This window comes from Gekko japonicus, unplaced genomic scaffold (genome assembly GCF_001447785.1).
Source record: "Gekko japonicus isolate JY-2015 unplaced genomic scaffold, Gekko_japonicus_V1.1 scaffold959, whole genome shotgun sequence".
NCBI classification, from domain to species: Eukaryota; Metazoa; Chordata; class Lepidosauria; order Squamata; family Gekkonidae; genus Gekko; species Gekko japonicus.
Window position 1 is genome coordinate 581,189 of NW_015164699.1, and position 27,232 is coordinate 608,420.

Genomic DNA, 27,232 nt, shown 5'->3' on the forward strand with positions numbered 1-27,232 from the left:
TCAGTGTCATTTTGGACTGAGAAATCCCACCATTAAAGAAAAAATAATAATGGCTGGATTTTCCCCCAACCCCATAGTTGTTGGGGAGAAACCAGTAACGGGGGGTCAAACCAATCTGAGAATAATTTCCTCCCACTGGGAGAGCTCCCACCCAAGCGGCAATGAGATCAGCAAGGGTTGCACCCAGAGATTCAACAGTTTGCACCCGTTAACTAAACTTGCAACTGATGTTAGAAAGTGTCTGACTGAGGCGTGGCATCTGTGGGGGGGGGGGGGGGGGGGGGGGGGAGGGAGAGAGAGAGAGAGAGAGAGAGAGAGAGAGAGAGAGAGAGAGAGACTGGTGTCTGGATGAGAGCCCAATTTAGCTCCTGAAAGGAAAGGACACAGCACTGCTAACGAAGGGTGGCTCAGAAACTTATCCATGCGCTGGTTCCACACACGCGGTGGAAGGGACCAGAGGTGAGTGCCCAAACCTTCACCATACCTAATGGAAGTTTGACAGTCAAGGGGAAAGGGTACCTCTAGAAGACCTATCAGGGCAAGGTGTGGTATCACATCACCCCTCCTCCCCCCTGCCCCTGCTTTGAGGACAAGGAGTCCAGCAAAGCACATCATGGTGGACCCACGTAGGGTCCAACATCTGACCTGAAGTCCCTGACCACACCTTATATTGCTTTGGCAGTGGAAGAAAGGGGTGCAAGCTCATCCTTATGTGAGTCGTAGCACCTGTTTGCGAAGTGTCCAAACTGGGCCTTAAAACCAGAGGACTGTGATTCGTAGGTTTGTTTAAAAAAACACACAGTAAAACTAAGCAATGCCTAAAAATTCAGGGACAGACAAGACACTGCAGACCTCAATGGGCCCGGTGTCTGTAAAGATCAGGTGGGCACTAGCAGAGATCCATCCCTCCCACTCCATCAAGAAAGAGCAGTTAAAATTAACATGATGTGTGAAGAAGAAATTAACTTCCTAAGGAAAAATGTGCAAACTCTACTGAGGCGCAGGTTGGACAGCAAAGCCCTTCGCCTCAATGCAGGAAAGCTCGGTGCTCTTGCTTTGGAAAGATGTGCGTGCACACACCGGGCATGAAAAGAATAGGAAGTAACATCACTTTGACTTAATCCTCACCCAGAGGGCTAATCTGTGTCTGGGGTTGCACGGCTTCAGGCTGCTAATTCACCTCCTACCTCCAGAAACGCTCCTACCTCATTAAGCCTTCCCTGACGGAAGCATTTTTTTGTAGAGGAGAACTGTGTTTTTGCAGGGAGAAGCGTTTGACCGCACGAGCACCCGCCTGTAGTCTTACGGGCCAGTCCAGACACAATTAGTCACCTCAGACCCTTGCTCCAGTTTTCAACATGACACTTAGCCCGACCATCTCTCAGTCAGGAGCGCCACAAAGTAAGAAACTGTAATCCTCTGTAATCCTCCCAGGACCACCTGGCTCATGAGTAACCCTATTCAATAAACTGTGTGTGTTTTGTAAAAGAATGGAGTAAGAGAATTAACGGATCAAGTCCTTACAGTTTCCAAAAAGGTGCTTGGGGAACCGCCCCCAAAGTGTTGGGACATGACTTGTTCTCTATGGACTTTGGGGGAAGATTTGGGGACAGCCACTTGGGGGAATTAAAAGTCTTCTGCGCAGCTTTCCCTTGTAATAAGAAACTTTAACTCAGCCTCTTTCCCCATTTACTCCTGCAAGGCAATGGCCAGACATTTATCTGAACAACAAAGCTGGTTGCTATATGTTAGATTGTTCTTTTTCTTTGCAAATTAACACATAAGGTTAATTATAGTAAAAAAGTGCCCCCCCACTTCTCCTCCTGAAAAACAAGTGACCCATTTCACTGCCAGATTGAATCCTGTTCAGGTTTATCCATGGTCTGACAAAATTTCTTACCCCTTAAACTGGAAATGATGTACTCATTTATTTTTAAACCCTTTAACTATGTTTCAGGTAAGGGTTCTCTTTGCTTTCTACTATTTTAAAAGTGCAATTAAAAATTGTCATTTAAAAGGCAAATCTGGGGTATTTTCTTGCACCTCAAGGCTGATGAAGGAGCAACACTGGCCGACTCCGAGTCACGGTTCCACAGTCCGGAATGTGCCCTAAAACCTCACACTCTTCCCCCCCCCCCCATTTCCCCCATCCACTGTGACTGTGGCGAAATGTTGCATCGGCACTAGCCAGGTTTTGAAAAGTGGGTCTGAAAGGAGTTCCGCTTAGAGGGGAGGGACGGGGGAAGAGGCAGAATGCGATCCCACCTCCCAATCTCTGAACTGTGGCTAGACAGCATCATTACCCCACCAGTGTGATGTGACCAACAGTTTTGAAAGCAAGGAAAATCTTCGTCGTCATGGGCACAAGAATGTAATGTAACAGTGGCGACAGTGCTAGCGCCTTCAAGGGGCAACCTCTCACATGGATGTCAGGGAATGCCTGCTACATGCAGTCTGAATGTAAAGTGAATAGAAAAATCCTTCATTAGAAGCAGACCATGACACACACCTTTTCCCTTGGAGCTTTAGATTATCAATGCAGATAATCATTCACTTCTTCCCTTCCCTCCCGGCACAACTCCAAGGTTCCTGAAGCAGCTAAGATGAGAAAGAAGATCCTTCTGGCCGCTCCTGCAGAGACACTGCCCAGCCCAGACATCAAGAACGTTCTGCCAGAGGAAGAAACCAGAAAGCTGGAAAAATGAAAGGGGGGGGGAGACATTCCCCAACCCGGCTGCAGCTTTTGTCCACATGAACGAACATCGCCATCCCCATCTGGCCACAAAAATGGGATAAAACTTCAGAAACAGGAGGTAGCCACTGCGTGTCGTCAGCAGACAACACTATGTGTTAATTGTCTTGAAGCTAAACAGAGCCTTTTATTTTCCCTTTTCCTAGGAGTAATTTGTTAAAAACAAAACCTTGATGTTGCGCTGGGTCAGCTCTTCTTTAAGGTTATTTAAAATCTAACTAATTTGGTCCTAGCTTGATGACATCAAGCTAGTTTACAGGCCAAAGGCGAGTTTAAAAAAACAACAACAAAAGAAAAAGCTGACAAACGTTTTCGGGCACGCGCAGCGAGAGATCTGAACGAAACCGATGCCATCGCATGACGTGAACTGCTATTTAATTAGGATTTCTTTTGTTCTTTTGTCTCTCTGTCTCTCTAGTTGTGCTTTCAGATCACAAGAGGAAAAATAAAGAAAATAAAAACTACATTTAGCTCTTCCACTCGGCCAAAACCGACTTTCCATGCGACTGGAGACAAGGCCTTCGGGAAGCCCCCCCCCCCCCTCACTGCAGAACACAGTACTTTTTGTAGTCCGACTCAAAGTCCTCGTCCATGCTGCTCGTGTCCGCCATGTTCTTGCCATCGATCTTTGGCAGAAACTGTGCATAGTCCACCCCCTGCTGCTCATAGAAAAGGATGTAGGCGGAGTCCGTGTCAATTTCGTCGGGATTCAGTTCCTGGAAGAAGGGACACAGAGGGTTTTTTTCTTCCTCCTCACAATAAAAACCTTCACTTAAAAAATGCAACTCTCCTAAAAATTAAGATTATGCCGGATAATTGTCATATGTGCGGCCTTCTTAGTCAGGCCTTCTAACCTGCCCTCCCCAGTCATTCTGAAGGGAGCCCTTTCATTCAGCCTGGGCCTTGCCGGGGAAGAAGGAGGAGGAGGAGGAGGAGGAGGAGATTGGATTTATACCCCGCCCTTCACTACCCAAAGGAGTCTCAGAGCGTCTTACAATCTCCTTTCCCTTCCCCTCCCCACAACAGACGCCCTGTGAGGTAGGTGGGGCTGAGAGAGCTCTCTCTCGAGAACTGCTCTTACGAGAATGGCTCTGACGGAACTTGTGACTGACCCAAAGTTACACCAGCATCTGCAAGTGGAGTAGTGGGGAATCAAACCTGGTTCTCCCAGATTAGAGTCCACGCACTTAACCACTACCCATGAGACGTGGTTCGTTCTGCACAGGGCTGAACCTCTTTGAGCGGGGAGTCCCAGCTGACGCGGCAGACAGGGTACCAAAAAGGTGGACCCTTATTATAGGTCTGCCAGCTGGAGAACAGCAAGGGGGAAAGGGACGAATTTGGAAAACCCACCCCTCAAAATCTTGCCCTTCGGGATTCTCTGAGCTGATTGCTCACCTTCCCTTCAACTGCTCTCAATATTTTGTGCCTCCTGGAGCACACCCAGGCCACCTTCCGCTCCCCCCACTTCCCGCTTCTCTTTTGGCTACTTTTAGAAAGTCACATTTTTCTGCATACCTGGACTGCCTGTCAAGTAGAGCCAGGTAGTCAGCCGTGCTGGTCTGAAGCAGCAGAACAAATTTAGAGTCCCCTGGCACCTTTAAGACCAACAAAGGTTGTTGGCCTTAAAGGTGCCACGGGACCAGTGTTCCCTCTCAGCTGAGTTAGTGTGAGCTAGCTCACAGTTTTTTAGCCTCCGGGTCAAAGATGTTTGTCTTCGCTCGGGAAGGGATGGCTCCAGAGCAAACTAGTTTATACAGTAGCCGAATCGCTCACTCACAACTTTAATGCCAGTTGCTCACAAAGTTTTGCTCACATGACTCCACAGCTTAGAGGGAGCATTGCACGGGACTCTAAATTTGTTCTGCCTGTCAAGGACACAGAGATTCTCTAGATATCCCCCCACCCCCACCCCCCAAAAAAGATCTGGTCTAGGGGCAACCTTTTTCAGCTCCTTTTTGGTTGGTATGGAGAATGGCAACTTCATGTGTTAATTATTCAAATGTCCTCGACATAACCAGGCTTGTTTCCACAGGCCGAGCCAAGATTCAAGACTTGCTGGTTTAGGAAGTCTACCAGCTAACTCTGGTTTGTTAACAACATCTTCATCTGGGTGTTGTGACAAACTGGGGTTTTCTTCCCACTAATGGGGAAGTCTAAACAAGGATTAAACCGTGTTGGTGATGTCTGAACGATCAGGAAACATTTATCAATGGGGGCGCCATCTTGACTTTCTCCACCAGGCACCCCCCAAAAACAAATTTGGTCTGCATAGAAGAAGAAGAAGAGATTGGATTTATACCCCGCCCTTCACTACCCAAAGGTGTCTCAGAGTGGCTTACAGACTCCTTTCCCTCCCCCTCCCCACAACAGACACCCTGTGAGGTCGGTGGGGCTGAGAGAGCTCTGACAGAAATGGCTCTTTTTCAAGGACAGCTCTTGTCAGAACTATGGCTTGCCCAAGGTCATCCAGCCAGGTGCAAGTGGAGGAGTGGGGAATCAAACCCGGGTCTCCCAGATTAGAGTCCGCGCACTTAACCACTACACCAACCTGGCACAGGACTTTTCTGCTTCCCTCCCCAACTTTTTGCAAAAGAGCAGCACAGGCCAGGAAACCACAAGGCCTGGGGCACCCTGAGGTCAGGCCACTCCGTCAGTTGAACAGCACTGGGAAGCCAAGCGTCAGGTGGAAGCCCCCAGTCTTGCTCAATGAATAGATGCTGGAGTTGTACTACTCTAGAGGTGTCCAGTCTCCAAAACCCCTCTTGGGTGCAAAATCCATCATGACCACCTTGAGATCTTCTCTGGGGAAAGGAAGCGCTTACCTTACAGCTGCTGTCATTGTAACAGTACCACTTGTCGTTTGGGTTTTTGGCATAAGTGACATAGTGACCTCCTCCCATAATTCCTGAATGGCACTGGGAAAAGAAAGGCCTGAGTTAGAAAAAGGGAAGACCCCCCCCCCCACATTGGACTTCACCAAACTCCGCCCCATGTGCTTTCAGATTTGAAGCTTCTAATGCAGCTTTTATGCCCTATGAGGTGGAATTTGCCTTTAATGATAGGAACGAAGGTAAGAAGAGCCCTGCTGGATATGTGACATCCATTCGATGCCTCCGAAAGATTGTGCAAGACCCACGAGGGGCTGCAGGCAGAGCTGCTGTGCACTGGACTGTTCGACTCGAAGAGAGAGGGAGGGAGAGAATATGAGACTATGCAAGTGAGGAAAGCTGAGCCACTGGCCACACGGAATATGGTCCACCCCTCCGAGATTTCGCCAAGTGTTACCGACACACATTCAAAGCCCATCCCTGGAATCTCAAGGATTAGAAATTTGGAAGAAGAAGGGGGGGGGATTGGATTTATACCCCGTCCTTCACTCAGAGTCTCAGAGTGGCTTACAAACTCCTTTACCTTCCCATCCCCAGCACAGACACAACGGGTAGGCGGGGCTGAGAGAGCTCTTTCCGGAACTGTCCTTGAGATAACAGCTCTTATCAGAACTACGTCTTGCCCAAGGTCATCCAGCAGCTGCAAGTGGAGGAGTGGGGAATCAAACCCAGTTCTCCCAGATTAGAGTCTGCGCACTTAACCACTACACCACACTACACCAAATTAAGGCACCCGATCATACCTCCTCTGGTTAAGGTGATAGTCACAGAACTGCAAAAATATACAGTCTTGGACGTACTACATTTTGACTTTTCTGCTCATTTTTTCATCCATTGCAGATTGTATCTTTTGGTTTTTTTTTACAGCCCTCAGTATGACCTTTGGCACACTGCGACGTACATCTACGGGATACCTACAGTACTCTGCCCACCAAAGTAGTACACATTCGGCAGCCTTCTCACTGTGTCCTGGATGACACCTAAAAGCTGGCGATCTGTGGCACAATTTCGATATTTCTTTATTAGTATTTATTGAGTTTATTAGCCGCCCTCCCCAGTAGGACTGTACCACATAACCAGATAAAACTCTGCATAAAACAATTTGGAAACAGAATAAAGCCGTAAAACATCCAGATCAATCCAGTCATCAAATTAGCTATAGTAAAAGGTAAAGGTTTCCCTTGCTTGAAAGCCAGTTGAATCCGACTCTAGGGGGCGGTGCTCATCTCCATTTCCAAGCTGAAGAGCCAGCGCTGTCCGTGGTCATGTGGCCGGCATGACTACACGCCAAGGCGCACGGAACGCTGTTACCTTCCCACCAAAGCGGTACCTATTTATCTACTTGCAGTTTCTTGCTTTCAAACTGCTAGGCTGGCAGGAGCTGGGACCAGAGGCCGGAGCTCACTCCGTCATGCGGCACTCGGGTCTCGAACTGCTGAGCTACGGGCCTTCCGGTCTGCGGCTCAGCATCTTAACCTCTAAAATCCTAACAGTGCCGCTGTCTCATGGGGGGAGGAGGATGGGAGTGCCAAGACAGGACCGTTGCTGTCCTCAACCAAATGCCTGGCAGAACATCTCTGCCTTGTACGCCTTGCGGAATTGTAATATATCCCACAGGGAGTGGATGTCACCCAGCAGAGAGTTCCACCAGGCTGGAACCGGGGCAGAGAAAGCCCTGGCTCTGGTCGAGGACAGCCCTGATCGCTGGCCCTGATCTGAACGGCCCCGGCTCGCCCGATCTTGTCAGATCTCGGAAGCTCAGCAGGGTCAGCCCGGCCTAGTATTTGGATGGGAGACCCCAAATGAAGTCCAGGGTTGTGACGCAGAGGCAGGCAAAGGAAAACCGCCTCTGAACATCTCTTGCCTTGGAAACCCTACAGGGTTGCCATAAGTCAACCGTGATTTGATGGCAAAAGAAAAAAGGAGACAGGCCTCCTGGTTCTGAAAACCAGCAAAGTGAATGATGGCCACCCTTAGCAAGGCCACCGTGAAGAAGGGCTCAGGGTGACACAAAAGCTTGCTTGCAACATCTGAATACACGAAGCTGTCCACTATGGGTATCCTCTCACTCCCACTTGAGGCAACAAAGCATCTACTTGCCACAGTAGCCGGGGCCACGTGGATGTGGCCGTTCATTCCCCAGAAAGCTGAACTCCGTGACAAGAGCAACCAGTTTATGTGTATGCGCATTCTGCTTCATTTACTTGGGTTCTGTTACTTGCAGGGAAAGGGAAGGAGCTGTATGGACCCCTGGACCTTCACCCCAGTATCTGACTCAGCCGAGTACCACTGGCTTCTGCCCACGTTTTCTGGCGTACCTTTCACAGCCCTGAGGGCTAGAAACTCCTTTTTTAACAAAAGCCAGGTCTCCCTCCAAACTGGATTCTGGACCCACTGCCACATTTCAGCACTCTCATGGCAACTCTGCACACAAAGGGACGGTGGGGGTGCCACGAAGAGCAGAGAGAGTTTGAGGCAACCCTGGACATGCCAGAGGGTCCCGGCCAGACTTACGTTGCCCCTGCTCCCAAGTCAGTGGATGAGAAGTGAAGCCTTTCCAAGGCCCCTGGAGCTCCTCTGCAAACTGCCAACCGTGCCAGAGGGGGCTGGCACTTGCTGCTACGGCTGTTTATGATGGAGGACAGCCGCTGCTTTTTGGCAGACAAACAGAGGAGCCAGCGTAAGGCTCAAAAAAACAGAACAGAAAACAGAAGCTAAAAACTGGAACGGAAAGGCAGGTTTAGTCACTGCTCTCAGATGGATGCCTCGATGGGGAAGACGGTGACCGAGTTCTCCTGGGTCAAAAGGTGCTTCTGGAAGGTTTGCGCTGATGCAGCCCGCGGCTCATGAACACAACACACCAGCAGTAGGGGCAGCAAGGGGCTCAACTGGAGGCTTGAATGGAAGAGGTTAGGAACGAGGGAGATGACACTGCCCTTCCACATCATCTGTTCCTCATTTCCAGTGCATCAGGCACCAAAGTCAGTCATCTCTTTGATGTAGACTAAGGTTCCCCTCCTTTCCAGAAGGCAAATTCTGCAGCTTCATCAGACAGATAAGAGCTACGCTGGAGTCCTCAGGGGACATATTAAATACACATGGCCTGCATTACCCGCTGTGAGTCCTGGCAAAAGGTGCTCCCTCCTTGCTGGTTCACAGGACTGCCAGGTAACCCTGATAACTGGTAGGGCAGGGGTGAGAGGCTTACCAGCAGTGGGGGAAGTGTAGCCTGGTGCCGCAGCAATGTCACCGGCAATGCAGGGTGCTCTGGTATTTGGGCAAAAAACAACTTCTACCATAGCTGTTTTGCCAAAATACCAGAGCGTCCCATGTCACCAGTGAGGTGACGGCATCATTTCCATTACGCACCAGAACTGCCACACGGGGCTAGGCCTCCCCCCAGTGCTGGTAAGTCTGGCCAGCTTATTGGTGGCGGGAATGGCAGGGAAACACCCACCCTCAGCGGGGGCTCGGCAGACCGGCCGGTTCAGAGGAAGATAGTTTAACGGTATGAACGTATTCCCTCTGGCGCTTGCTTACTTGCCTTTTTGGCCAGTCACCGAACCCATCCCTGCCCTGTCTGTGGCTGCGTAATGGCAGAGATCTCCCCCCCCCATGACCATTCTATGAACCCCCCGGGCATTTGGGCACCACGGTGACGCCTGTGCGGAGGACACACCTACCGAGATTGCATATAGGTTGTAGATGGGGTTATCACAGCCTTCTCTTTGGTCGTTCCCAAGCTCCTCCTCCCCGCAGGTCTCCAGCTGACCATTGAGGCTGCCGTTGCTGTGCGAGTTCCGTGTGCAAAGGCAGCCGTTGGGCAAAGTCACTTCGTGGTCCTGAGCGGCAAAGAGTTCGCCCTGGCTGCCCCCGAGAGCCTGCCCCCGGCCCAGGCCGTCTCCTTGCTCGGGGGTGACCTTCTGGTCCGGATCGGTGCCGTTCTCGTGCCCAGCGTCCAAGTTCTCTTTGCTACCGGACAGTTTGTTTTTATACAGCTGAGGAAGCCGAAGGCGCCCCTTGCCTTTCCCCAAAGTCCTCGGGCTGCCAGTCGGGCTAATGATCTTACTCGATGGGCAGCCTGCCGTGCATTTCCTTCCGGACGATGGAGACGCTGGGAAGAGAAAGTGCGTAAAGGGGCTGAAATGGACCAGTCAGAGCCGTCCAGGGTTAAGAACACACACACACACGGTTAGGGGGCCTAGGGGGTCACCATTCTGCTAACTTGGCCCAGTTGTCAGGGTGCTGGTCTTTGGTATGGGAACCATAGGTTTGAGCTTGCCCCTGTTGTTTTAGGGAGGGGGCATGGCTCAGTGGTAAAGCGTCTGCTTGGCATTCAAAAGGTCCCAGGTTCAATCCCCGTCATCTCCGTTAAAAGGACCTCTGCCTGAGATACCCTGGAGAGCCGCTGCCAGACTGAGTAGACAATATTGATCCTGATAGACCACGGGGCTGATTCGGTAGACGGCAGCTTCGTGTGTGTTCTACTGGGGAAAATATTCAAGGGGTCTCCAAAAAGGTATGCAAACTAGACAAAAATTGGGGAAAAACAACAGTAATGACTCAACTAACTGCAGGATCAGACCAACAGTGGGAAATCCTGCCTCTCTCTCTCTTGCCCTTGCTCAAACGAGCTCAGGTTGACACAAATGGTTCTCCCCTTATCAATTTTATTTCCACAACAATCCTGCAAGGTGAAAAAGGTGCTGCTGCTGCTGCTGCTGCTAAGAATATTCAGGAGATCAGGGCATAAGTTTCATAGAAAACAACCAGGCCTGTCATCTATGTATTTGTGGTACCTAAGAACTTGAGGATTTACCTCACTATATTCTTTTTTGCCCATTATATTCTAGTCCAAGGGCTAAATTTTTAGCAGGTATTTTATCTGGTCTTAGTGCTTACCCAGTTGAGGAGAAAAAAAATCATTTTTGTTATCTGACATTGATGCATATGTCTCTTATAAAGTTTCACTATTTGCCCTCACTGCAAAGAATATGCATTCCAAGGTGGCATCGGGAAGGGGCATCATTTAGGCCACGGCATTAAATTAGTTGTATTTTGTTAATGATCTTTGGTATTTTTGTATATTCTGACCCTGACCTATAGTTAGTTCACAATTTGTGTTTTACAATTTTGTAACGGCCAATGGCTCATTACAATAAACTAAACTGAACTGAACCGAACCAGGAAATATATTTCTAAGTAGATTTTAACAAGGTGGTCGATGTTCAAGAGGACTTTGCATTCAAACATTAAGCACAACAATAATTCACTCAACAGTTATGTTTGGTCCGACTGAGGTTCCAGGTGCGGGCCAATCGGGAGTCTGTTCCTCTAGCACCCCATACGGGACCACAGACACGGTTTGGGCAGCATTCCTCCTACCTCTGATGTTGCTTAAGATGCTCGAAGCGTTGAGGGAGGAGGGGCTCCGGGTCAGAGCGTCGCCCTCTCCTGCCATGCCGGCGTTCTGCGTCTCTGCCCGCCAACACTCCTCCTGCAGGGTCTGCGGCAAGGAAAGGTCTTCGGCCTGCGGGGTCAGCAGCTTCTGCGCCCAGCAGCTGGGATCTCTGGGCACCAGGAAGGCACTCGGGTCAAAATTCTCACGGGGAAACTTGACGATTTTTTGGGATTTTATCCAGCGACCGTTGACAAACTGGAAGCGCTTCAAGTGGATTATCTAGGAGGCGGGAAGACGAACGACGGTTTTGTTTAAAAAAAATTATTTCAGCCGCGTCCTGCCTGGGTGATTCAATGCCCTTTTCTTTATTTATGGGAATTTATAGGACACCTCTCATATGTCTCCCTCCCACCCACCTCCTGCAATCAATAAGGTAACAATAAAAACAATTTAACCATCATAAATCAAACAGGAACGGGACTAAAACTATCACAGCAAGGAAAACCCAGCAAGAGTAATTTAGCTGCCCAATCTGTCAGTTTACAATTCACTCCTCTTCAAAACCGCCTTGTGAGGCAGGGCCATCCATATTGTACAGATAGAAGAACAGAGACTGAAAGATCTTTACCTGCCACGCCTGAACTGACCCTTGAAGCAAAATTCAAAATCTGTACTTGTCATAATCTGGGCTGTGCCACCAGAGGCCTACTAGGCCCAGGGAGCCTGGCTAGCAGTGGGAGGAAGCTGGACCTACAAATCCCAGAAGTCCTTGAGAAGTTTTGGCACCGATTTTGACCGATAGGGAAGAAGAGGGCTGGGGAATAAAAGAACTGGTACAAGAGGAAAAGCTGTTCTTCTTCCCAGGGAACAGGGCCAGGGAGGCTGCTGTGGAGAAGAAACCCTCATCCTGAGGGAAGGGTGAGTAGTCTAAGGGCACTTGAGATAGTGAGCTAGGGACAGTATATATTTAGACACGTTAGGGCATTTGATTTCTTTTCTTTTCACCCACTTACTGTTATTATTCTGCACCTTGTTGTTTGACCTCCTATAAATAAACCTTTTCCTTGTTGTTTACTCTGCCTGGTCCTCACGCCTATTATGTGGCCAAAAGGGAGGTCTGACAGTCTTGGGAGGGTACTCTAGGCCTTCTCAAGGGATCCTAAATCCAGAGTGGTGGCAGCGTCCGGTGACACCCCACCTGAGCCGTGACAGCACTCTTAACTCTAACCCACATTCTTTCATTCATCCGTGCAAAATATTTGCAGTCAATGGCTAAACCCCAGAGGCACTAGAAGCAGGTGGGAAAGGCTGGAGACACATTCAGACTGCCCAAATATCAGAGCCGGGTATGTATTACCCAGAACTAAGAACTCTCACCAATGCAGACAGGATACTCCAGCCATGTCCCTCTTTGGTAGCAGAGGCCGGGGGCCACAGCCAAGTGGCATTTTGAATGCAGAAGGCCAAGGCCCAGCATCAGCCTCCAGGTTTAAGAACTACACGTATGGCATGGTGGGGGGAGACCCTTGCCTGAGGCCCTGGAGAACCCAGCAACACTGGGAACAAAGAGACCAGCAGTCTGGTTCAGTGCAGAGCATATGCTCACACCCAGGCAAAGCAGAGCACATGCTTTACTTGCTACAAGGTTTAAACCAGGGGTGTCAAACATAAGGCCCGGGGGCCAGAACTGGCCCGTCCAGGGCTCTTATGCAGTCTGCGAGCAACTAGTGCAAGGGAGGGAACAGGAGACTGCTTGGGGGGGGGGAGTGGGGGGAGCCCCTCCAATTGTGGCTTCGGCACGACAGAACAACCTCCTCTGCAGCAGTAAAGCAGCGTGGGAGCATCTGCTCAGCGCTTCACTGCTGCCTCTCCAGTCCGCCTATGTGGGTTTTCCTCTGCAACCCCCATGGGGCCTTGTAGTGAGGATACACCAACTCGGAGCTTACCAGCTGCTGTCCTTTATACAGTTTCTATCTCCGGTACCTCACATTACATTTTATGGCACACATGGCCCGGCCTGACAAAGTGATATTTATGTCAGATCTGGCCCTAGTAACAAATGAGTTTGACATCTCTGGTTTAAACCCTGGCACATCCAGCTAGAAGAATCTCAGGTGCTGGGAGAGGGCCACTGCAAGCCAGAGCATGTGATACAGCGCAAGAGGGACCACAAGTACGAGGTGCCTTCCTATTCTGCTCTGCATGCACAAAGTCCCAGGTTCAGTCTTTGGCATCTCTGCTAAAGGGACTCAGCTGCGAGACCCTGGACAGCCAGCGCCCCTCAGAGCAGACAAAAACGATCTTGATGGACCAGAGCTCCGACTCAGTGTAGGCACCTTCGTGGGTTCGTTTTCACAGCAGAGTGGCAGAGCTCAGCATGCGCGAGGTTCCAGGTCCAATTCCAGACCGCTTCAACTATAGGGATGTCAAGTAACGGGTACTGGGGGGAAAGCCAGTTTGGTGTTGTGGTTAAATTTGCCAGTCTGGTGTAGTGGTTAAATGCATGGACTCTAATCTGGGAGAACCGGGTTTGATTCCCCACTCCTCCACTCGCAGCTGCTGGATGACCTTGGGCAAGCCGTAGTTCTGATAAGAGCTGTTCTTGAAAAAGAGCAGTTCTCTCAGAGCTCTCTCAGCCCCGCCTACCTCACTGGGTGTCTGTTGTGGGGAGGGGAAGGGAAAGGAGTTTGTGAGCCGCTCTGAGACGCCGAGTGAAGGGCAGAGATATAAACCCAATCTATTTTTCTTCTGCCAGAACTCTTGGACAGCCACAGACTGGACTTCCTGGAGGCGCCGTGAGCAACCGGACGGTGGAATTTCACTTCGTTTATCTCCCTCTTTTCTCTCCAGTGGGGGACCCGAAGCAGCTTCCTACATTCTGCCCTCCTCCAGTTTACGCTCACAACAACCCTGTGAAGCAGGTGAGGCTGAGAGAGTGTAACTGGCCTCAGGTCGCCCCTGCCAGCTTCTGTGGAACAGGGGGAAGCATCTGAACCCAGGTCTCCCAGATCCTTGTCCAGCCATGCTCATGGCACCATCGCGCTGGCCTCTTGACCAGAACCGAGAGGGCTCTTGCTCTGTTTCGATGGCCTAAGCAGTCAGGCTCAATACAAGGCGGCTTTGCATGCAGGAGGACCCACGACCTTGCCCGTTGAGAGGACCTCAGACAGCAGGGACGAGAAAGACCCCTGCCTTGTCTCGCTACGGGGAAGTACTGGGCTGGATGGACGGCTTCAAGAGGGAATTGGATAAACATATGGAGCAGAGGTCCATCAGTGGCTATTAGCCACAAGGTATAGGCAGGAACTCTCAGTCTGGGGCAAGTGATGCTCTGTATTCTTGGTGCTGGGGGGGGGGGCAACAGGGGGGGGGGGGCTTCTGGTGTCCTGGCCCCACTGCTGGACCTCCTGATGGCACCTGGTATTTTTGGCCACTGTGTGACACAGAGTGTTGGACTGGATGGACCATTGGCCTGATCCAACTTTGGCTTCTCTTATGTTCTTATGGATACCCCCCAGCAGTCTTTATGTTCTTATGGATACCCCCCAGCAGTCTGACGCAGAACAAGGATGCAGTTTCATATATTGCGGAGCCCCCGTAAAAGGAGATGTACTTTAAGCCAAGCTTCTGGGAGGGCTGGCAAACGGTACCAGGATAGGGGGAAGCCTCCAGAGGTCCAGCTTCTTGGTCGCCAGGCAGTGAGTCTTGCACTTGGAGCAGTAGTACATTTCGTCCTCGCCCAGCTCCTCCTCGCTGGTGAACGCCCGCAAGCAGCTGTCCAGGTTGATGGGCTCGGCCTGACCCCGCCGGCTTTGCTCCACGCTCCTGTGCTCCTCCACGATCTAGGAGCAAGAGAAGAAACAAGAGTGAAGAATATACAAAGGACGGGGCATGTCAGGGAAAACAGATGGCTTGCGGGGTGTGTGTGTGTGTGTGCTCTTTTTTAAATATGGGAAAGCACTGCAGCCTGACCTTCTTCACCATGGGCTCCCTGCCCAGTATAGAAGAAAAAGTCGATTCCCTACATGCAAACCACAACGATTTGATGATGTGATTAGCTGTCTGGCCACCAGGGAGACCTGGCCCAAGGCCATCTAGTGAATTCAGAGCTGAGGCGGGTTTGAGCCCAGACCTCCTCAAGAAGGAGGAGGAGGAGACTGGATTTATACCCTTCACTCAGAGTCTCAGAGCGGCTTACAAACTCCTTTCCCTTCCCCTCCCCGCAACAGACACCCTGTGAGGGAGGTGGGGCTGAGAGAGCTCTTCTGAGAACTGCCCTTGAGAACAGCTCTGACAGAACTTGTAACTGACCCAAGGTCACACCAGCAGCTGCAAGTGGAGAAGTGGGAACTCGGTTCTCCCAGATTAGAGTCCGCGCTCCTAACCACTACACCAAACTGGCTCTCAAGGCCTAGCCCTGCCCTCTAGAGCTCACGGGCTCTCCGACCACCTCTGTGCTGTCACTGCATTTCCTGGGTTTGCAGATCTGAGTTCCGATCGCAGATGCTTGAGCACCTGCTCACCATTAAAAAAACAACATAAACTCAGCTTCTGCATGCTGGTTCCAAGCTGTAATTGGTTCAAACTGGAAAAAAATTGACAGAGGTTCACTTCCCTGTTGTAAGCAAACAGATGAAGAAGAACTATGAGGTTACAGGGCTTTTCTTGCTGTGGCAGCGCCCATCTTCGTCTTGTCTGCCAAAAGGCACAGAGTTAAATGTAAAATGCTCCATTTGGATTGAACGGAGAACTGTCTTTGCATGCCTTCAGTATCTGCTCCTTACGTTCATTAATCTGCTTCCCCCTTGGTTTACTGATGTCCACAGAAGCGTACATCTGTTCATTTTTTCGGTCTGAGCGGGTTAGCACTATTATACCATGACACCAGTAACAATGCCAAATAGTTTAAAAAAACAGTGCAATGGTATAATAAGTGGCAATTGTACTTTTTTATTTTTAAACAGAGACTGTAACAGGCAGTTCTGACGTTAAAAACCAGAACTGCCAGAACTAAAAGTGCAAGAAGCGGGAGAGCTAAGCGGCTCCCACGTAGGCTTGAAGCTGATCATCACGAACCACGGAGGCTGTCTGAGCGTGAGAGATAGGCAAGCTAGTTTCCCTGAAAATCTTTGATCAAGATAGGTAGCTGTGTCAATCCGTCTATAGCCATAGAAAAGAGCAAGAGTCAAGGAACACCTTAAAGACTAACAAAATTTGTGGCAGGGTAGGAGCTTTCATGAGCCGCCGCTCACTTCTTCAGATACAACTAGAATGTGAGTCCATCTGTCCTTATATCTTGTGAAGGATTCCCCTCCTCCTCCCTTAAAACGTTTCACTAGGTGTGGGGGGGATCGCGCTTGACTCTTTTTCTCCACGTTCGACAACTCACCGTTTCAGCCGCTCTTTTTCTTTTTCATCGTTTTGTTCGCTCTTTGTCTTTTTATCCATTTGTTCGCTTCATCACTCGGTGACATCTGGTGGCTCCACTAAACCCCGTTCGGGGTCGCTTGCGCGGCAAGGTCCATTGGGGCATGGCGGGGCACCCACACTTTGACCGTTTGGCTGAGAAAGAGGCTCCCGCCTGCTGCGCCCCGGGTCAGAGCCCCCCCCATCTGGGGCTTGTCTGGGTCTCCGCTTGCGCGGATTCCTCCCTTAACCACGGGCGGGCGAGATGCCCTCGGGAGCGCCCCGAGGATGCGTCCGCCATTTGCGGAAGCCAGACCGGAAGCCCCCTACCACCTTTCCCCTTGAGGCTCACTTGATACCTATGTTGCTCTCTTCTAGGTGCCAGGCCAAAACGTTTCTGTTCACCCAGGCTTTTAATTAAGGGACTGATCTTTTAATACTGTCTGAAAAGTATTACTTTAAAGCTGTCATTATGGTCTTAAGTTTTTATGCTTGGCTTTTAATGCTGTATTTTAACATCTTTTAATGTGCTCATTTTTATTATTATTTTATTCTGTAAGCTGCCTCAGGTGGATTCTGGAGAGATGGAATAACCTTTTTTCTGAATACCTGGGTGGAAGAGTAATCGACCTCACAAAGCTCTCATGCTCATTACACTTCTGCCTGGGCACTTCAAGCTCCTTGACGCTCTGCTTTTCCCCTACCGTCTTTACTGCTGCCTCTCTAGGATCGACAATTTGCCTTGTTGAAAACGGTAAGGGTCCAGTAGCACCTTAAGACTAAAATAATTGTGGCAGGGTATGAGCTTTTGTGAGTCATTGCTCTCTTCTTCAGATACAGCTAGAATGGGAGTCCATCTATACTTATAATTAGACAGTAGAGCGATTTCAGATGCTGAATGACAACAGCAGGTCTATGACAATAGCAGGTGTGATTGGATTCGGTGTGATATGCCTACTACCCCTCTGCATACCATACCTAATCCGATCACGCCTGCTATTGTCATTGGCATTTGGCACCTGAAATCACTCCATTCTACAAGATAGAAGGGCAGATGAATTCACATTCAAGCAGTACCTGAAGAAGTGAGCAGTGGCTCACAGAAACTCATATCGTGCCACAAATTTTGTTAGCTTGGAAATCTTGTTTGCGTCGAAGCTCCCGGGATGACTAGTCCTCAGTTCTCCAGCATCTCTGCTTCGTGCTTGGGAAGCACTTTGAAAGAACCCTAAGAAGTTACTGTCAAGACAGACACAGTAGCCTCGTGCGATGGGTCAGCTAGCAAAGCCTTTTCAGCCACAGTTCCTGGATGGCGGGATCAGCTCCCAGCCCAGACGGTTGAATGAGTGCTGCCCAAGTGGCTGCCCATGAACCGCCCACAGTCTTCCTAAGGAGCTGAGTTAGCAAGCCCAGAAGCCGCCCCCTGTTCGGAGCATCTCTTCTGACCCAGCATCCCCACCGGGGATGGGCTTCATGTCGTCACTCTAGCAGGATGCTCCAAATTTCTGTGCACACTTTGGAAAGAGGAAGAGATGCTTGCTAGGTTCACTGTAAGCGGAGCATAAGGTCTGAGAGACGTTACAGCAAATCACAGAAGCTGAAGTGCTGCCCAAGAGCTGTCAAGCACTGGAGGAGAGGGACCAGTTGCAAGCACAGGAGACGTATGAACATTAGAAACCACCTTATAATGGAGCAGACCAAAAGGTCATCTAGCTCAGTCCTGCCTAGTCTGACTGACAGTGGCTCTCTAGCGTCTCTGTCTTTCGGGACTGATGCTACCTGGGAAGAGACGGACCCCCACCCGGGGAGGGAATTTCACAAGCTGGGTGTCAATGAGAAAAGAAACTGTCCCTACCGGCCACCCGATCACCTCTGACTGGAAGGGCAGGAAGGGTATAGCCTCCGGTTAAGATCTGAACACCTGGGCAGATTCAGACAGGGAAAGAACTGGCTTCCTGAAACCTTCGCATTCCTATAGAGCAGGATAAGGTAAAGCCTGTTTGCGACAGAGAACCCAGTGCTACAGATAATCCCCCAGAGCCACACGATTATAGAAAGTACGGGGGAAATACAATTTGGCTTGATGTTTCTTTTACCCGTTCCTGTGACGTCTGGTAGCGGAGATGAAGTGCCGTGGGGTCCCAATCAACGGCAATGTACGCATTCCCAAGGTAAGCCCCCTCTTCTGTGCAGTCAATTTTACAGCCCCGGCAAAACCTACATAGGGGAAAGGGGCACCTCTGAACACAAAGATCACCCCCTTCCAAAAGAGGACACTGCTGCTCTCGATGTTTCGGCACAAGTTAATTGAAACGGTTCTGAGTGATTTTCAGATGCTGAACTGAGGGAGGAAGTGCCCCGCTTGGTTGTTCAAACACTAATATCGGGAAATAGTGCCAAGAGGTTGGGGTTGGCTCAGCTCGTCTCCCTCTAAGAGGGAAGGAGAGACGGTGTTTGTGTGCACATTTGCGCAGAGTGGCTTCCTCCAAGAAGGTCACAGCCATGAGAAACTAACAACAAAGACCCAAAGGAAACCACAAAATGCGCAAATAATACATAACAAAATAACACATATAGGTGAATATAAATGTATAAATATAATTATAAGTGATCAACAGTCCTTATGCATATTTCCTTTCAGGTACACAGATTAATGAGAAGTCCTCAACAGAACTAGGATGACGAAATGATGAAATTCTCCGGAGTAAAATTCTGTTTCGTGGAAAACCCCTTCTGATAATATCCTTAATAAAATACATAACAATTTTAACTACTACATGTATCAATTACTGAACCTAGGCAATATACACATAGATAAAGGTAAAGGTTCCCTTGCTTGAAAGCCAGTCGAGTCCGACTCTAGGGTTGCGGTGCTCATCTCCGCTTCAAAGCCGAAGAGCCAGCGCTGTCCGAAGATGTTTCCGTGGTCGGCATGACTAAACACCAAGGCATGACTAAACACACTGTTACCTTCCCACTGAAGTGGTACCTATTTATCTACTTGCAATTTCTTGCTTTCGAACTGCTAGGTTGGCGGGAGCTGGAACTAGAGACGGGAGCTCACTCCGTCATGCAGCAACTCGGGTCTCGAACTGCCGAACTACTGACCTTCCACAGCCTGCAGTTCAGCGTCTTAACCACTTGAGCCACCGTAGCTCCTCTAATATACACAGAATCCTTAATAAAATAGTATACATACAGAGGTGTCTTTCCTTATTTCACAGAAATTAAGGAACTATTAAGGACATTATCAGAAGAAGTTTTCCACGAAATGGAAGTTTACTTTGGAGAATTTCGTCATTTCGTCATCCTAGTTCTGTTGAGGACTTCTCTTTCGTCTGTATACCTGAAAGGAAATATGCATAAGGACTGTTGATCACTTATAATTATATTTATACATTTATATTCACCTATATGTGTTATTTTGTTATGTATTATTTGCACATCTGTACAGTTTCCTTTGGGTCTTTGTTGTTGGTGTTAGTCTGTAGCAGCAGGACAAAATCCACGCCCAGGAGCACCTTAAGAGAACAAACATTTTTCCCAGGGCATCAGCTGTTGGGAGTTAAAACGGACCCTGGTGTTTTTCTGTTGGTATATGAGGTGCTACTAGCACAGCCCCAACAGCCCAGTTTGGCCCAAGAAGCTCACCAGAGTTTGGAAGCTAAGCAGGGCCGGCCCTGGTCAGCACTTGGACGGGAGACCGCCCAGGAAGCCCAGGGTGGCTACGTGGAAACAGGCCACGGCAAACCACCTCTGCTCATCTCTTTTCTTGAAAACCTGACGGGGTTCTGAGGTTGCCATGAGTTGGTTGCGACTTGATGGCCCATATTATTAGGTCGCTCCTGAACTCCCATTTTGGTTTCTTTCGGCCTACGAAGACTGGCATGAGTTTTGCAAAGCCCGTCTCCAGCCCCAGACAAACTCCCCGCTTTTCTTTCATGCCTGGCTGGCTTGATTTTTTTCTGCATTCCAGAGGGGGAGACTCACCTGTACCACGGACACCAGGCACACGAGTTGCCGTCCTTCTGAACCACTCGTAGCATGAACGGGTATTGGTACCCCATGCTGTCATCACTGGGAACAGACAATTAATTTTAATGTGTTAAGAACAATGCTCCCTCTAAGCTGTGGAGTCTTGTGGGAAAAAATTCTGCTTTGTGAGCTGCTGGCATTAAAGCTGGGAGCGAGCCATTTGGCTACTGCATAAATTAGTGTGCTCTGGAGCCCTCCTTCCTGAGCGGAGACAAAAATGTCTGAGCCGGAGGCTAAAAAACGGTGAGCTGGCTCACACTGACTCAGCTTAGAGGGGACACTAGTTAAGACCCATTCTGATTGTTCGTTCTTATAAGCTGCTACAGTGCCCAGGAAAGCAATCTCCTCCCGTTTCATCTTCAAACCAACCCTGCAAGGTAGGGTCAGGCTGCGCACACCACCGGCTCAGGTCGCCGAGCGGGCCTCACGGTTGTGTCGGGATCGCTACGATTCGAGCTGAACGTGATGCGCTTGCCTTGCCCTGGTTCTCCCTGTCCAGAGTGCAGCATGACCTCCCTTGCTCCCTGCAGCCACCCATTCGCAGCTCCGCCGCTGCCTCACTCACCAGTCCTGAGCGTGGTTACTGGCTTCCTGGGGAGGGAGGGGGCTGGCCAGGCGAGACACCTGGATCCAGACCGCGTCGTACAAGTCCTTCTTCCGCGTGTGCACCGTGCACGGAACGATCAGAGGCATCCCGAAGAGGCTCGGCCGATTCTTCTGGGAGGAAAGGAAGTACAGCTCCGTCCGCATCTGCATCCGGGATGGGAAAGGAAAAAAATTTAAGCATCTGCATTCGGGATGGGAAAGAAAAATTTATTTTAAAAAGATGTAATTTGGAAACAAAAAAGGAATGCGTAAGGGATGGCCACACACATGCGTGGTTTAAGCACAGAAAGGAGCCTGTTTCTGGAAACACGAGGATCAAGTCAGGGAGCGATGATTGTCTGCCTCTGACTGCTCTAGATAGAGACCATTGAGGTGGTTCTCATTCTCACACTTTCAGGATGTACATATCTATGGAGCCGCATCTTACAGGGTTGGACCCCTGTTCCATCCAGCTCTCCCCAATCCAAGTTCAAGACACTATCCACAGCCTTGCACTGCCTCCACTTACTGAAACTGGAGGTAAGACCATCAGAGAGGGCAGGGGGCACAAGCCATGACCCCATTCGCCAAATCTCAAGGGAGGCTTAAAGTCTTTTCAAGAGGATTATTCTGCCCTAGATGGATTTGGCCACAAAGAAAAGAAGAAGAAGAAGAAGAAGAAGAGCTGGGTTTATACCCCACCCTTCACTCGGAGTCTCAGAGCAGCTTATAAACCTCCTTTCCTTCCTCTCCCTGTGAGGCAGGTGGGGCTGAGAGAGCTCTGAGAGAACTGCTCTTGAGAGAACTGCTCTGAAAGAACTTGTGACTGACCCAAGGTCACCCAGCTGGCTGCATGTGGGAAGGAGTGGGGAATCAAGCCACTCTTAATTATTATTTATTTATTTATTTAACTTATACCCCGCCCTAGCCCACGAGTGGGCTCAGGGTGGCTTACGACACAAAACCATCAAACAATAAATGGCAGCAACAGATGATAACAAAAACCCGTGCCTCATGTCAGACAAGGAATAGCACTACACCAAACTTGCTCTCTTAGGATTATTTATAACTCGTCATTGTCACATGCATTTACATAGAATTCTACTCATTGAAAAGGGCACACACGCACACCCAACTATGTAAAAGGTCTTATGGACACACACACACACACCACTTTCTACTCACCATCTTTCTGTGGATGGCAATTATGTAGCCTATGAAGGGGCTGTCTGAAGGAGAAGGCCGGTGGCCGTTCACCACCCCGTTGGAGAGACCGTTCTCTGACCTGCATGGCACGACTGTGTTTGGCATCCCGTTTGGGATCAGGGTGGGCCGGGGAAGATCCCCATTCATCATCAGCATGCCGATCATCCCGTTGGCTGCTGGCCCGCCGCAGAAATCTAAGCCCAGGAACAAAAAGATACAGGGTTACGAACTTCAGTTCACCAGGCTGGTACCATTCAAGAAATGCAAGGTGAGCAGTTTGCTTATTATCTAGTTTTGTGTGCTCTACATGGAGAAGAGCCCGAATTCTGATATAGGAGCACCTGAATTCTCCTGAAAATAAACAGGCACACTTAGTGTGTGTGTGAGAGAGAGAAAGTTTAAGCAAGGGCATCAAATTCCTAGTTCCCTCTGAGCTGGTCAAACCTATGCTTGGGCTGCACCCATTCGCACTGCAGGGGGGTGCTTCATATGACTGAGTGCTCCAAAAAGTATTGCCTGGCAGCCATTTGTAAGAGGCCGTCCCCCAAACCCGGCGTCTTCTCAGGGGGAACCGCCCACCCAATTTATTTTACCTGTTTGCACTGGACTTGGAGAAGCCGACGTGGGGGATCCAGGGATCGGCACCTCGAACGCACACAAGCCGCTCCCAGAGCGAACCTTCTGGTTGTCTTGAGGAAAGTTCTTTGGAAAGGGAGAGAAGGGGGGAGGAGATGAGTCAATGTTATGACACACTGGGTGCTTTTGGTCTTTTTAAGCTCTGCGTCATTCTAAATTCAGTCACCGTTTCAAGTGGACCCCGTTCATATCTGGCTAGCACCTTGGAAAGCCAGCTCTTATTTATGGAAAATATTTTTGCCCAGCCTTTCTACTGCGCACAGCTCGCAGAATCCTCAAAACATAATGTACCTAATCGGCAAGCAAATAAATTAAATAATGGTAAAATACCTGGCACCATTCCAAGCTGCTCACCCATCGGGCACCATCCCTTCTTGAGCAGCTCACCTTCTGTGGCCGCTGTGGGTAAGCCCCACACCCCAAAACAGACTTATATTTGGCCATCAGATGTTACCAGTTACTAAAGGCGACGAAACTGTGTTGCTGTTGCCCTGATTCACGACTAGCACCAAGACATAGAGATGCAAGGTGGGAGTCTTGGGGTCCCTCCCTCCCCATCTCTGCCTTCAGCAGTGGCCTTGAGCACTGCCGGACACTCTTTCAAGGCCCAGGAGAGCACCAAAAGCAGTATCTGATCGGAGCGTGAGCAAAGACAAGCTGGACAAGGCCTTGGAAGCCATTGAGTCCACTCCACTCCACGCCCCGCACACACCCCCCCCCGGGGTAGAAAATTCAGCCTAAGGCGGTCCCCGCAACTGGCGTTAAAGGGGAAGGCCAAGGGCACAAGGCAAGGGAAGTGGGGCTCTCTAGACCAGGGCTGGCCAAACTGTGGCGTGGGAGCCACATGCAGCTCTTTCACACATACTGTGTAGCTCCCAGCAGGGCGGCCAGGGAAGCGAAGGGGAGGCGTGCCTCCCTGATCGGTCTTCCCTTCCCCAGCCAGTATTCCCCTCCCCGGGGACGCTTGAGGTGAAGGGGAGCAAAGAAAAGAAAGCAACTTTAACTTTAAATGTGTTCTCAAAAGTGTCCCCCCACGGGCTGGCTTGGAGAAGACATTTGTCTCTTTAAATCCCTTCTTCAAGCCAAGCTCACCAGCGTGGGGGCAGGGGGGGCTGGGAGGACGCATTTAAAGTTCAAGCTGCTTTCTTTCCACCTCTCCCTCCCTTCCTCCCTCCCCCCATCCACTTTCTTTCCTTCCATCTTTCTTTCTTTCTCTCTCTTTCTCCCCTCCTTCCCCATCTAAAGTTACCAATTTAATGTTGATAAAAAGCAAATTTGCATATTTTCCAATAAAAACGTGTGTGTGATATTTGTTCATGCCTTGTGGCTCTCAAAGATCTGACGTTTATACTATGTGGCTCTTTTGTTAAGCAAGTCTGGCCAGTTTTCTCTATAGACTGTGGGGAGAATCTGCCTAGGCCTCCTCACGGGCCTCCGTTTTGCAGCAGCTCACTGTGCTCTTGAAGGGTCTTCCAGAAGAGGTCAGGAGATCGTCTTGCTTCCTGCTGCCCCCCCCCAACACACGAACACCCCAGTCTGTCTTGTACTGAATCAGACGACTGGTCCACTGAGGTCAGAACTGTCTACTCAGACTGGGAGTTGCTGAGACTGGGGTCTCAGGCAGAGGTCTTTCACATCACCGACTGCCTGGTCCTTTTAATCAGAGATTATTTATTTATTTATCAAATTTAACCCCCCCCTCCATAGGGCTCAGGGCGGCTTACAAGGCAAGAGATCTTGCTACAATAAAAACATAATATTCCTATAATATTAAAAACATACTATACAATTTAAAAACCAGTCCGAATTCAAATAAAGTGCTCAGTGTTCTTCGAACTTCAAAAAACCCAAAGATGACGGACCAAGTCCAAGAAGTTCCCAGTAGACAGTCAATGGCTTCAATGTTCAGATGTTAAAATGTTCAGGTGTTCCTTCTTAGGGTCTCTTTCACCCCCCCACGATGACAATATAATGGGGGGCGGGGGCGGCCCCTACTCGAAAGCCTGGTGGAAGACCTCCGTCTTGCAGGCCCTGCGGAACTGCATCAGATCCCGCAGGGCCCGGATCTCCTCTGGGAGCTCATTCCACCAGGTAGGGGCCGCCACGGAGAAGGCCCTAGCCCTCGTAGCGACCAGTTTTGCATCTCTGGGGCCCGGAATAGTTAACAAGTTTTTGGCCCCAGACTGTAGTGCTCTTGGGGGAACATACAGGAAAGGCGGTCCCTCAGGTAGGCTGGACCCAGACCATGTAGGGCTTTATAGGTAAGAACCAGCACTTTGAAGCGAATCCGGTACGCTATTGGCAACCAGTGCAGCGCTTTCAGCACAGGCTGAATGTGGTCCCTTCTAGAGAGACCCATCAACAGCCTGGCCGCAGCATTCTGCACGAGTTGCAGCCTCCGGATTTGCGACAAAGGCAGCCCCATGTAGAGAGCGTTGCAGTGGTCTAGCCTCGAGGTGACCGTCGCATATCCCGGCCTGACTCAGGCCCAGGACCTCCGTCTTCGCCGGGTTTAGTTTCAATCGACTCAGCCGGAGCCAACCAGCCACAGCTTCAAGTGCCCGGTGCAGGTCATCGGTACTTGAGTCCAACCGGCCGTCCAACATCAGATAGAGCTGGCCCCTCCCCAGCATAGACAGTTGCACAAGGAAGCGTCTTTTAGAAGATCCTTTCACAGACTGTGTTATGATGCTGTTTGCCTCTTTTTAACGCACAGGTATTGTTTGTACACCAGTCCAGACATAGGTTTACATCAGCTGCCTTGAGTCCCTCAAAGGTGGGGGGAAAGGTGAGATTTAAACGTTTTAATGAAATAAATAATAAAAATATGCTTCTGACTTGGTACTCAATCCCAGTTTGCCCAAACTCTAAAATCAGAATCCCTAACCCCCCATTTCCCTTGAAAAATGTGTATTGTACGTGTATTGTAAAAATTCCTCATGTTTTATGTGAGCCACCCTGAGCCGGCTTCAGCCAGGAGGGAGGGATAAAAGTCTAATAAATCAAATCAAATCAAAAATGGGCTCCAAAATGTTTGAAAAAGTGCCCGTGCCAGAATGCACCATCTACTTTCTCCCCAACACATCGAGGCTTCTTTTCTCCGTTTCTCATTTGGTTTTGATCTTTTGAAAATTGAGTTCTTCTTAACATCCTGACTCGCAAGCAAATAGCTGTGATGTTACCTTGATATTTGAGTTGAGCACTTCCGCCAGGAGGATCTGCTCTGGCTTCAGCCCGCAAAGGTCACTCAGCTGCTTTTTCAAGCCGGTGTATTTTTCATCCATGTTCAGCCTCAGTCCATATCGAATGGGGGTGGTACCGTCCAACTTAATCACTGAGACAGCAAAGGGGGGGGGGCACACTTTTAAAAAGCAGATTAAAACAACAAAACGGGCCTGGTCTGTTATTTTTATGAGATTAGCAGGCGGCTGTTCCTCACTTATTCAATTGTGAAGGAAAATTATAACCAAGGAAGCGAGTACTCCATGGGCTGACTCTGTGATAATTCCATCAATGTCCGCTTTCAGCTAAAAAAAGCAAACCCTCATGATCATGGACTTGGGCAGGAGGAGGTGTGTCAGCACTCGGCTCTCGTGGCCCTTTCTTCTATGCCACTTCGGGGTCAGGAAGGAATCTTCCTCCAGGCCAGATTGGCCCAGGGATGCTGGAGGTTTTTTGCCTTCCCCATGGCATAAAAAGCAGGGGTCACTGGGGGAAGTGTGGGGGTTGCACTAGATGAGGCCCCTTCCATCTCGACGCTTCCACGTTTCCTACACAGTACAGTTCCAAGTCAAGACTTTACATGTAGGTTCCCGTGAGCATTGGCACTGCAAAGCCCATGTGATAACCCCGCCATGCTAGCAGAAAGCGGCTCATCTAGACCCAGAGCGGAGCTGTCTTGCAGTACCGGGGGGTGGGGGTGGGATCTTCCATTCCCCACACCCACCCACCCCCCACCAGCAGGGCAATTCCTTGCAGGCATAACGCTGAAGCACCTGGGGTTCATCACTCAACTGCCCACCTGTAATCTCCAAGTGCATGTAGCTGTCCATCGGGAGGGGCAAGGATAAAAAATTAAAAGGGTCGAAGCGGACGCTGACGTGCCCGCAGGTCTTGCACTTGACTTGAGACCGCAGCTGCCCGTGGAAGAGGTCCACCACGATGGAGCGGTTCCTCCGAAGATGATTCTCCCAGGCCTGAAAGAGTGAGAAGGGGTGGGCAGAAAGACGTTCAGTCCCAATGAGGGGATGCCAGCAACTTTTTAAAAGAGAAGCAGAGATGGGTAAGAATGGGGGTCCCCGGATCTACGGCAACCCAGTC

General features: G+C 49.9%; 1 protein-coding gene across 1 annotated transcript in view; it reads right to left on the minus strand.

Moving 5' to 3' along the window:
• Positions 1–309: 309 nt before the first annotated feature.
• The window catches only part of USP32 (ubiquitin specific peptidase 32), a gene marked incomplete at its 5' end in the record, with an annotated part of 115,813 nt that continues 88,890 nt past the window's right edge, over positions 310–27,232 (minus strand). The window contains 12 exons of the mRNA XM_015409484.1: positions 310–3,468; positions 5,578–5,670; positions 9,327–9,757; positions 11,029–11,323; positions 14,695–14,886; positions 18,547–18,667; positions 20,441–20,527; positions 21,051–21,235; positions 22,256–22,470; positions 22,870–22,978; positions 26,095–26,246; positions 26,934–27,108. Coding sequence (XP_015264970.1) covers positions 3,295–3,468; positions 5,578–5,670; positions 9,327–9,757; positions 11,029–11,323; positions 14,695–14,886; positions 18,547–18,667; positions 20,441–20,527; positions 21,051–21,235; positions 22,256–22,470; positions 22,870–22,978; positions 26,095–26,246; positions 26,934–27,108 — 2,229 coding nt within the window. The remainder of the gene's footprint in view (positions 3,469–5,577; positions 5,671–9,326; positions 9,758–11,028; positions 11,324–14,694; positions 14,887–18,546; positions 18,668–20,440; positions 20,528–21,050; positions 21,236–22,255; positions 22,471–22,869; positions 22,979–26,094; positions 26,247–26,933; positions 27,109–27,232) is intronic.